General features: G+C 39.7%; 2 protein-coding genes across 2 annotated transcripts; both read left to right on the forward strand.

The window, feature by feature from the left end:
• Positions 1-67: 67 nt before the first annotated feature.
• Positions 68-3,384, forward strand: LOC311017788 (acidic mammalian chitinase-like; the record flags this gene model as incomplete). Its single annotated transcript, XM_084016367.1, has 11 exons — positions 68-92; positions 182-211; positions 319-523; positions 833-889; positions 1,004-1,169; positions 1,302-1,426; positions 1,506-1,629; positions 1,745-1,927; positions 2,039-2,155; positions 2,877-3,009; positions 3,101-3,384. The coding sequence occupies 11 exons, from the start codon at positions 68-70 to the stop codon at positions 3,382-3,384; spliced, it is 1,449 nt and encodes a 482-aa protein (XP_083872493.1).
• A 1,215-nt stretch (positions 3,385-4,599) lies between these two features.
• LOC311017709 (acidic mammalian chitinase-like) lies at positions 4,600-8,540 on the forward strand. Its single transcript, XM_084016239.1, has 11 exons — positions 4,600-4,711; positions 4,778-4,804; positions 4,923-5,127; positions 5,210-5,266; positions 5,349-5,514; positions 5,599-5,723; positions 5,811-5,934; positions 6,418-6,600; positions 6,984-7,100; positions 7,221-7,353; positions 7,459-8,540. The coding sequence occupies exons 1-11, from the start codon at positions 4,687-4,689 to the stop codon at positions 7,767-7,769; spliced, it is 1,473 nt and encodes a 490-aa protein (XP_083872365.1). The 5' UTR covers positions 4,600-4,686; the 3' UTR covers positions 7,770-8,540.
• The last annotated feature ends 4,073 nt before the right edge of the window (positions 8,541-12,613 follow it).

Genomic DNA, 12,613 nt, shown 5'->3' on the forward strand with positions numbered 1-12,613 from the left:
AGGCAACCTTATAAAGATTCATGTTACACTTTCTTTTTTATTGTTGCAGCTCTGAGGGAACGACAACATGGCCCGACTAACAATCTTAGCAGGTAAGGTGTTTTCTTTCAGTTGTTAATTCATTCAAAGGCAATGATCTTGTGCAAGTCCTATTCAAGAAAATTATTTTTTTTTTTTTCAGGGCTGTCCCTTTTGATGTGTCTCCAAATGGGTATGCAATCATATATAACTTCTTTATATTTCATTGCCATTTGCTTCTTAATCACCATGACAGAGAATAGATACTACAATTCTAATAACGTCTCCCCTCTTCAATAGTGTCTTCTACCAAACTGGTGTGTTACTTCACCAACTGGTCCCAGTATAGACCAGGTAGTGGCAGACATATGCCTGCCAATGTAGACCCCAACCTCTGCACACACCTGATCTATGCCTTCTCAATAATCAGCCCTTCTAATGAGCTGGCGCCCTATGAATGGAATGATGATGTTCTCTACAAATCCTTCAATGACCTGAAGAACAGGTGAGTTGTTCCTGCCTTTCCATCTATCTGCAGTCATATCAACTGTTATCTAACAAAAACTGTACTGTTTTTTCTTATCTAGAGGAAGTTGCATGTTTTAGTGCGACAGCTTTAAACAATAATAACAATAACTGTTATCTGTAGTGGTGGAAATGTAGTAGAAAGAAAAACAAGAAAACACACAAACCAACAAAAAATATTATATAAATCAGAAAATTAAAAAAATGAAATGATCTCCAAGAAGGTTTTCACGTTCTGTAATTTGCTAATCCTTGGCTAATTGTTAATCTACATGTCCATCCTCCACAGAAACATCCATCTGAAGACTCTGCTGGCTGTTGGCGGCTGGAACTTTGGAAGTGCACAGTGAGTCCACAAGGTTTCAAAAGCAAGGCATCGGAGGCTGTTAAATTACAGCATTTCATATAATAATGACAACATCATCGACGGCGTAGCTCTAAATTGTTTTATGCATTACAGATTTACCATCATGGTTGCATCTCCTGCCAACCGCGAGAGGTTCATCCAGTCTTCAATCAGGTTCTTGAGAATGCATGGCTTTGACGGGCTGGACCTGGACTGGGAGTATCCTGGAGCACGAGGAAGCCCACCAGAGGACAAGAAGAGGTTCACGGTGCTGTGCCAGGTCAGTCTGTGGAATGTACATCTCCCCTTTGACATAATCCCACATGATGCCACAGTAATGCCACAGTTCCTGATAACAGTAGATAAAAGATCCTCACCTCACACACACGCTTATTTCCCCATCTGCGTTTAGGAATTACTCGCCGCCTTTGAAAAAGAAGCCGTTGAAAGCAGACGACCCCGATTGCTGCTCACAGCTGCAGTGGCTGCTGGCAAGGAAAACATCGACAACGGATATGAGATTGCTGACGTCGCAAAGTGAGTGTCATTTAGTCTGAAAGTCGAAAAAAGAAAAGGCTTTATTTTTTAATTTTGTGATATCGTGCTTGTCTGACAGGGTGCTAGACTTCATAAATGTCATGACCTATGACTTCCATGGCGCATGGGACCCGCACACTGGTCACAACAGCCCTCTGTACGGCAGCCCTCACGATCAGGGCGAACACATCTACTTCAACGTGGTGAGTAAAAAAAACAACACAATTCAGTCATCATCCTGGGTACCCAAGGACAAACAAATCAAAAATATGACAGAGAGAAATAAATAAAACATGATTTTAAATATTCTTCTCACAGGACTTTGCTATCAGATACTGGAGAGACCAAGGAGCTCCTCTTGAAAAGCTCCTCATTGGTTTTACTACATATGGACGCACATTCCGCACATCATCAGCCGCTAACGGTGTTGGAGCACCAGTCAGCGGACCAGCCTCTGCAGGGCCCTACACCCGTGAAGCTGGGTTTTGGTCCTACTATGAGGTCGGTGAAGTTTCAACACGAGAGCAACACTAAGACTCAATTAAATTGAACTCAAAATACAAGCTCAACATGAATCGTTTCAAACTGTTTTTCTTTCTTCCTTTTCTACAGATTTGTACTTTCCTCCAAGGAGGCTTTGTCCATTGGATTGATGAGCAAATGGTGCCATATGCCATTAAAGGAAATGAGTGGGTTGGGTTTGAGAATCGCAGAAGCTTTGAAATCAAGGTAATGAATAATATATCATCCCATATTTATAGAAAAAAATAGGAAAAATAAATCTAGCATATCATTATCTACCAGTATCTTCGTTTCCTACGTTAGCATGTGCCAAGTATAGCTTGATGACAACAAATCTGTAGCACAAACAGTTTAAATACCTGAAATTGAGCAGCAGGTGGCACTATTACTTGTAAGGTTATGTCTTAGCAAACACCATCCCAGGTCTGGAATCATGTTGTCAGGTCAAGTTATAAACTTTAGGCACAAACACATCCATCACTAAGGTGGCTGCGTGCAATCTGCACGATAGAGAAACAATCTACCTTCAGACTGAATCAAACCACAGCAAAACACTACTGACACAAAACCTGCTTTTTAAAATATTATAATAGATTCATTATGTTGTTGGACAATGGTCTATGTCTGATGTCTCCTTTGTTAAATCAACACATTTTTTTAGGATGCCGTGTTGGATTTTGCAGGGGCCACAAGTGCACAAGCTAATTAAAAAAAAGACAACAATGGCAATAGTTCAGGCATACTTTTACCTTCAATTTGTTTATAGCTAAAATATTCTTCTCTTTGGATTCAAACTTCTCCCAGCAAACCCTCTGTATTTCCCATTTATGTTCTTAGAAACACTATGTTACACATGCACTGATTATATGTTTTAAAACAACAACATTTGCATTTTCCACTGAAACTCTATATGGCTTAAATTCCATAGGCACAGTATATGAAAGCGAACAAATATGGAGGAGCCTTCCTCTGGTCTCTGGATCTGGATGATTTTTCTGGACAGTTCTGTGGACAAGGAAACTATCCCCTCCTTAGTTATCTACGCTATCTCCTGAATTCTGGTAAGATCAGATCTAATCACAAAACATTCTCCAAAATCTAACAAATGACACCTTCTACGATTGATTGAACTAAACTTTTCATTAATCCTAGATTTGCCACCTCCACCTCCTGTGACCACACATCGTCCAGTGATCACGACGTCCCGTCCCGGCTCAGGCACGAGTACCGGCCCTGCTCCAACAACTCCTGCCAAAATTACCACCGAAGGCGTTGCTTCCGGAGGGGACTTCTGTGCCAAGAAGGCTGACGGCCTCTATGTAAATGACAAGAATACAAACTCCTTTTATCAGTGCACCAATGGTCGCACGTACGTCCAGCGTTGTCCAGTAAATCTTGTTTTCAGTAAGAGATGCAGCTGCTGCGACTGGCCTTAAATAAACATCTCGTTAATGAAACAAAATAGTGTCTTTTATTTCTAAAATGATTCTTTGAATTCATTTTCATGGACAAACAAATAAAATACGATTACATGATTCTGACATGAAACAAAAAAACAACAACAATGACAAGACTGTACAACACAACAATCATCTTACTTCTGCGCGGCATTTTAGGGATGCTATTTGAAATGAATGCTTTCTGATTAATATGGAAAACTACAGGAGGTTGGAATAATGCCTCGTCTTTTATAGGGCCAAACAAATGTTATGCATGAAGTAATTGAGTAATTGTGACACATCATCATTGCACCTGGTCAAAACTGATTACTGATGCATTTAAATATGAATAAACAGAGGATTGTGTCTGAAAACACAATATTCCAACTTTACAGTGTATTTGCCGACAAGATTGTGATACTTTCTACTGTGCTATACATTGAGACACACTACTGGCTTTTATACGCCTGTCTGGTTTGAAGTTTTTTCACTTTCTAAAAGGACATTGACCCTGAACACAAATAGTTTCTAAATTCTCTTTTAAGATGGTTTTCCTATTCACAATATTTACAATAACAAGCTCTGTTCAACACTAACATGATGCTGCGTTGTCTGGCTGGGAGTCAGGAAGAAGATGGGGCCCAGTCATCAACGGCTGGCATCTTTTTAAAGCAGGCATGATCAGCTCCCGACCAATCACCAGCCACCGCCTGTGAACTTGTCATAAAAAAAAGACACACAAGCAGGAACATCTCCCGTATAGGCGGGGAGGGAAAACAGCACATAACCCACGCGAGTACAAATACACTGACTCGTGGTACAAAATACAGTCCAAATGTCAAAAATATATTGACTCACTGAGGGTTAAGTGATGCAAAATCCAACCTAGCAGGCCGAGTCATACACTAAGTAACTATTGGGATAATAGTGAAGCTTCGTCTGCAAGGATAAAAAAACAATGTGGCAAACGGAGAACAGCTGCGGGTATAAGCAGAGGAGTGATCTGATAATAGGGTGGTCGGGAAACAGACTAAGCATGAACTATAACATAGAACAGGATATGAGAGTCCACTATTGTCCATGTGAGCCGTGACAAAAAGGCTATTTGTTTTAAGTGCAAGCGTCAATTGATTTTGACCAGCTTCTGTTATTTGACTAACTTGGATGACGTAACAGCTAAACTTCAGCATGTGTTTGTTCCTGGTTAATGATTATCAGGGTTTATGTATTTTTCATCAGCACAAGAAAAAATAATCAGTGCTCGGTTTTTACGTGACAAGTGCTCATCCAAGCACAATCATGAGCAACTCGATTCTAATTGCAGGTAAGACACAATGAAAATGAAATCACAAAATCTGGTTATTTACTAACTAAACCTGTAACTTTTAAGGTCTCTGTCTTTCCTTTGGCAGTTTGGGTGAGTACATCATTTCATATTGAAAACTCTTATTATTAATAATAATAATAATAATAATAATAATAATAATAATAATAATGAGTGACCATAAACAATGTCTGCTCTTCTCCATGAGTAGTGTCATCCTCTAGATTGGTGTGCTATTTCACTAACTGGTCCCAATACAGACCTGGTGTTGGGAAGTTTCTGCCTGTTAATATTGATCCAAACCTGTGTACCCACCTGATCTATGCCTTCTCTGGTATGAACGAGGCAAATGAGTTGGTCTCCATAGAATGGAATGATGACGAACTCTATAAATCATTCAATGGACTCAAACAGAGGTCAACACAAAATGTTTCCAGCAGTATTTCCCTAAAATGTTGTGTACTGCAGTGATGTAACAAAATACAAATATTCCTACAGGAATCCAAATCTTAAAACGCTGTTGGCAGTCGGAGGTTGGAACTTTGGAACGCAAAAGTGAGATATTTAGCGACAACAAAATCGATAAAGATCAATGAATTGTATTTGTGTCTTCTTAAAATCATTAAATTCTACACAGATTCACAACAATGGTGTCAACAGAAGCCAACCGAAATACGTTCATCCAGTCTTCTGTCAAACTATTGAGAAAATATGGTTTCGATGGACTTGATTTGGACTGGGAATACCCCGCAGCGAGAGGAAGTCCTCTGGAGGACAAGCAGAGATTCACTGTGTTGTGCAAGGTCAGATCTGCTTAATGTTGGAGTTCTAATGCTGATTAACATGAACCACAAAGTGACTTTACCACGATTTCTGTGGTGTTACAGGAACTACTAGAGGCCTATCAGGCTGAGGGAACAGCAACTAGCCGGCCCAGATTAATGGTCACCGCAGCAGTGGCTGCTGGGAAAGGAACTATTGATGCTGGTTTTGAAATCGCAGAGATGGCAAAGTACGCCAACATGTTACTCCTCACATTGTCCCCATGATCAGCTGGCATCATGTTTTGCTAAAGTTGATCTCGCACGCATTTGATCAGGTACCTGGACTTTATTAATGTGATGACGTATGACTTTCATGGCACCTGGGAGAGTGTGACCGGACATCACAGCCCTTTATATAAGGGACCCCATGACACTGGGGACTATGTTTACTATAACACGGTGAGTACAGGAATTCATTTTTATTTAGCAACATTTCTTTCTCAGTTTTAGAACTTCCATCCACTTGTTGCTATGCACACACACACACACACACACACACAAAACAAACTGTAATGGAATATGATAATGATAAGTAACACGCTCCATACTTATCATATCTGCAAAAATGTAACATTCCTCTAATTGCTGCTCGCTTTCAATTATGTCATTTCATTGCACCATCCTCTTTTTAATGGTAGCTAAATGGTGACTGGAGAATTAGCTGGAGAATTAGCTGGAGAATCAGCTGGAGAATCAGCTGGAGAATCAGCGTCATCAACTGTTTATTTTTAACGAGCCCAACTCCTGGTATTCGCATGAAAATAGAACAAAGAAACTTCAATTAATTGGTATCTTCTCTCGCAGGTTTCTGTAAATCCGATTCTAATGTTTACTAGATTAGATTAGAAACTTGAATTCTGTCTCTTTTTATTCTCATTTCAGGATTATGCCATGCGGTATTGGCGGGACAAGGGAACACCTGCAGAAAAGCTAAATATGGGCTTTGCTACATACGGGAGGACATTTCGACTGTCTACTCAATCCAGTCAGGTTGGAGCACCAGCCAGTGGTGCTGCTGCTGCTGGCGTTTTCACAAGGGAGCCTGGCTTCTGGTCCTATTATGAGGTGAAACTGGAAAAATATCTTGAAAGAAAATAATTTAACCTTGTCTCTACCTCATTAGTAACTCTATCTTACTGATAAACTTGGTTCCCAAAGGGTGCTAAATGCAACAGCACTGTGGGGCCAGCTGAGCTTGGGGCTGCTAACAGTGCTAACAAAAATAAGTCTGATAATACGTTTATGGTATGAAGACTTCTTGCATGATGTTCACTTTGTAAATTATGGTCCCATTTATAGTAAAATAGCTTCATTCTCTGCTCAGGTAGACTAATACTCCGCTATCTAATTTCAAAGTACGTAGTTGTTTGCAGTTAAATTAATTGCTTTGAATATACAATAGAAAAGCTATATTATCTTTCAAATTTGAAATGTAATCGTCTTTTCAGGTTTGTACTTTCCTTCATGGGGCCACAGTCCACCTGATAGAGGAACAGAAAGTTCCATACGCAACCAAGCAACATGAGTGGGTTGGATACGACAACAGAGAAAGTTTTGAGACTAAGGTATTCATGTGCTTCTATAAAATGTTGCTCATTTCCTTTTTTTCAGCTATCACAAGGTAAATACAATGTTATAGCGCACACTGCGTTGTCATTGAAGTGTTTGTGTGGTTATTCATCCAGGTCCGTTACCTAAAGGACAACGCATTTGGAGGAGCTTTCGTCTGGGCTTTGGATCTGGATGACTTTAATGGCCAGTTCTGTGGACAGGGAAACTACCCTCTCATCAGCCATCTCCGCTCTCTTGTGGTCTCAGGTAAGTAGGAGTTATATATTACTGCATAAAATATTCACACGGCATTCATTTATTGACTGAACTTTGACTGTACAGACTGCTGAATTTACTGTTATTTTTCTACAGATCTTCCTCCCCTTCCCACTACAGAAACTATTGTAAATCAAGTGACTCTGAGTACAGACGAAGATCAACCTCGGACCACACTTCCTCCTCGGACCGCACCCCCACCTCGGACCACACATCCTCCCAGACCACCAATCACTACTTCGTCTGAAATCCCGGACAACTTTTGTGCTAAAAAGACCGGTGGTATTTATGCCAAACCTGATGCCCCCGGTTCCTTTTATAGTTGTGCCAATGGCATCACCTGGGTCCAACACTGCCCAGCTAATTTAGTCTTTCAAGACAGCTGCAAATGCTGCAACTGGCCCTAAGCTTGCACATCACATTATCCACAAATTGTGTGTCTATAGTTATCAGAAAAAAGCACACGTCGTTCTTGTTGACTTACAATTGTATCAGTAATCTACCTGTTGATACTGAACGCATTTTCATCTCTCCTAAAAACAGCTTACCAAACCTGATTTAATGTATGAAACACAATGCTGACCCTTACATCATAATTGGCTTCTGGGCTTCCTTCAGTTACACTGCAACATCAAATATATAATATAAACTGCTGTAGTGATGGTCTTGAATAAAAAGTCAATATAAAGATGTTGTAAATGACGGATCACTTATTGTACTTTAACATCTGTCAATGCCATATCGGGCCAGTGTATTGGGCCAAAAAAGTGGGGGTGAAAATTGATTTATTTTGTAATCACTAAAATTCACATAATACTGCTTCACCTGAAGATAGTTATCACATACATTTGCAGAAATGTTGAGGATTTAATTACATGATAAAGCCACAGGCTTATTTAAATGTTGATCATCTGATGGTCATACAAGAAAGGAAAAAACATCAAATCACAGTAGTGATTAATGCAAGGTTTGTGCAACGTCCCTGTGAGACACTATTTGCTATACATTCCTTCATAACCTCTTTGACATTTCAAGTTCAAAAGATACTGGAAGTTGATTCCATTTTGACTGAACAAACAAACAACAGTTTTGTCCTTCCTCTTTGGTGACCATCCAGCTGGCAGCACCACAGGCCGCCCACCTATGCTTACGAATACCAATGAACTTCTCTAAATTAGACTAAAAGCCTGACACGCCACTGATCATTGCTTTCCTTGTAAACTCTATTGTTCTGCCCTCTTGGATTGTTTTGCTGTTTGCAGTACAAACTGTTTCGTTTCAATCCTGTGTGTGTGTGTGGGTATTGTTTTCTCTCCTTGACGTGCATTCACCACTACAATAGTATAATTACTATTAATAAGGCAGTAAATCTTTTTTCAGAGTAAAAGCAGGAGTATGAAATAAAACAAGCGTAAAAAACAGTTCAAATTCAACATTAGTTAGAAGTGTTCTGAAAAAGACAACTCTAAGCCTATTTTGAAGGCTTCTACTGTCTGTGGAGCCTTCAGGTGGTCTGGAAGTGAGTTCCCAAGATGAGGGGCAGCGGAGCAGAAAGCGCGGCCTCCCATGGTCCGGAGTTTGGTTTTGGGGGGGGATGGAGGAGGTTGCCATTTTGTGAACGGGTTTCTGGTACATTATACGCAAGTAGAGATGAATTACTCCACCTTGACCAATATCTTTTTTCTTACATGTGTTTAAAGTTACCACAACAAGGTTAATGACATCTTCTTAAACCACAGGATTGTTCTTGTAATGATGAATCCCATTGTCCTCGAAGGCATGCAGTTGATCCTAATTAGCGTGTGGGAACGCCCTGCCGATCCAAATTAAAGGGCATGACGCTGCAGGGCCGTGTCCACCCAAAGAATGTGAAACATCCAAACCAATGAGGGCGGAGCACAGGTCTCCTAATGCAAAACATATCTATGAAATGAGCTATCATCTTAGGAACATCAGTAGTGGGTTTTAAATAACACGGAAAATTTGGAGTGTAATGTTTTAAAATATAATGCTTTGTAAAATAAACCTCTTATAGTGATAACATCTCTCTGGGTCAAATTAATTTGATTTTTTTATAACTTTTAGTGTAATTTTTTCTTAATTTCTCGTCCAGATTACCTCCCTTATTGTAATGTTTTCATTGTATGAATATAAAGTAATTAAAACAGAAAACTTTTTACTGAATTTTACAGACAGTTTTGAATACCATGCAGTATACAGTCAACACACAATGACTGTATACTGCATGGTGCATTATTCAAATAGACTTTAATACTACTAACAATAGTAATCTATATACAGTTTACAAATAGAGTAACATCAGTATATGCAAATAGGCTACTAAGCCACAGCTTGGTGGTCGATTCAGTGCAATTCTAAAATTTGAACAGGCCTGGAAATAAACTGCATCGTGTTCCAGGTCTTTTTTGGGCCAACTTTTATTGGTTCCTGTTGAAATCTGCCACACACATTACATTACGTTAATGACATATTTTAACTCCAGATTCCATCCCTTGAAGACACTTCACAATAGGATGTGCAAAAAAGTATTTCTCTGCATAGCCTTTATGGAGAAAGAAATGGCTGCAGCATACACTTGGTTATGGGGCCAAATTGTTCTCTACCACTGTTTGAAGGTCGGTCAACACAGGAGGTAAGGGAAATGACGTGAGATCTGAGCCTCTCTCCACACAGTGATTAAAAAATAGACAATCTACAGGTGTTACATGCTGTAGTAGAAGGGGCTCTACTGCACTGGATAGTGCGCAACACTATAGGGGGGCAGCCCTAACCACTCCAAGACCTGGATAGGCCAAGTCCACAGTGGCTGGCTTATCTCCAGGTCATAGACGATCGCCCCATCCAGCTGACAGTATATCTCTGTGCCAAAGGATTGCCAGGTTGCACCATGGACAGGAACCATTACACACTCACATGATGGAGATGCAGCATCTCTCACGGGATGCCAAATCTCAAAAGGGCGCGTGCATGTCTCTGGAGCATCTAGTGATTTGCCTCAAAAGTCCACTTCCCGTAAGGGGGGCCATGCAGGGCACAAGGGTATGAAAAAAAACTTTATTCTCGCCTGGATAAACCAAATAACAATTCTTGTTTTTTTGTAATTGTTTGTGTGTGTGTGTGTGTGTGTGTGTGTGTGTGTGTGTGTGTGTGTGTGTGTGTGTGTGTGTGTGTGTGTGTGTGTGTGTGTGTGTGTGTGTGTGTGTCTGTGTGTGGGTGCTAAAATTACTCAGGTAAAGCCATCAATAGAACATCAGCTATTTCAATGACACATGTTAAACACATTAAAGAAACATTGATGACAACAATTATGGTAGTTAGGTAATTAGTCACAGATGTGACTAGAGATAATTATAATAATTATGATGATTATGATGACAATGACTGTCTTCATCCTCAATCAAAGTTCTACAACACTGGAACGTTGCGGAGCAACTTGTTTTGGGGCATTATTATTAGTTACAAGTGAGTGCTTTCTGCTCTGTGGTCAAACTGTCTACAACAAACAGATTACATTATGAATATTATTATTATATGCTGCTGCTGCTGTACAGTTTACATACCATACATTCATATTAATGCAATATGCCAGAGTACTCTATTGTGCTATGGTAGAAGGGGACAGACATATTAGTAGACAAGGCTGTAGCCAAGATTTTTAAAATACCAAGTATGTCGTTGCACATTGGAGGAGGTAGGCCAACTATTTAAATCCTCTTCAGCATGAATATATTAATCTAATGAAATTATTGTCAGGACTTTAAAACTACAGGTTGCAAGACACTTAACGGTTTGTGAAATACAGTAACCTATCCCCATAGTCACAAGTTTGCTTAACAATAGATGTATTTACATCACAAAATGTGCAACCTGTGCTCTGTTTGTGTCAGACAGACAGACAGACAGACAGACAGACAGACAGACAGACAGACAGACAGACAGACAGATAGACAGACAGAAAATAAGAAGTTGACCAGCAAGAGAGAAAGATGTTGTTGCAGGGAAGTATCTCATTGGTCATGTAAACTGTAGTGTTTGAAATGACATTGACCAATCATATTTTACTTCCAAATGGGTGGGCTTTGTTATCGCTATGACAAGTTGTAATTGCCTTCTCTTTGTCTCTTTGCATGTATCACCACTCCTATTGCCTGTTTCAACCTGTCACCCATTTTAATCCACATGAAAAAATACCAGACAAGGCAGAATATAACAGCTAACTCTGAATTTTGGGTATTGGAGTTTTTGTGACCTTAACAGTTGTGTTTACTCAATAGAATTAAGGAAACCGATTGCACTTGGAAAAACCAAGTAAGCACAACAAAGAATGATTAGTTCACAGGGATATTTTTGTATTTATATATATATATATATATATATACACACACACACACACACACACAAAGAGGTTGTTTGCAATCAAAGGAGCCTGCTCTATTTTTACAAGATGTCAATGACACTCAATCAAGCTTTTATTTGCTAAACTGCACAAACATCTTTTTCTGCACATGTCTCTTTGAAATCGCAAAGTTGACACTGGAACACATTTTTTGTGGGATCACAATGATCATGGATCTGGGAGTGTGCTGTTGACAGATGTACCTCAATAGCATTAAAGGACTTTATAAACATGTGGTAATGGTGATGTTCTTGTGTAGCCACCTTGTTTCAGTCTTCGATGTTTAAGTATTTACCTTCTCTTTTCACATGTACAAAACTTACATGTCCACTGCATCAGTGTTGGTTGTCGGTGTTCAAGCTATAAAAAACACACAAAAAAAAGTCCCAAAATTGTCAGCAACAACTTCAGTGAAGACACCCAAGGTCAATGAATTTGGGCAGAGAACACGGGGCATTTCTAGTACACAGATGCTAAACAGTTCTGAGGAACAACCTGACTCACATGTGTGTTGCTCAGAACTGATGACATGGAAATAGTAGTGAAGTTGAATAACTTACCAAGAGACTCAAAACCTGCTTAGTCCAAAATGGTGTCGATGTTGCTGCACGTGTGCACTGAGCTCAGCGTTCACTCCAGGAACAGAGCATTACAAGTCCAGTTCACGCAGATGAACCTAGTATTTTAGCTCTTTAAGGAAAAATGAGTACTTACTCACATTTCATGAGTTAAATCAACAGCATAGTGAGAAATAGGTAAAGTACCCTAATGCGTATACGTATTTTAGAGTGCATGTATGGCTTTCTTTACTGACTTTGCTTATCTCAAGTCAAG

This window comes from Eutrigla gurnardus (genome assembly GCF_963514095.1).
Source record: "Eutrigla gurnardus genome assembly, chromosome: 8".
Lineage (NCBI taxonomy): Eukaryota > Metazoa > Chordata > Actinopteri > Perciformes > Triglidae > Eutrigla > Eutrigla gurnardus.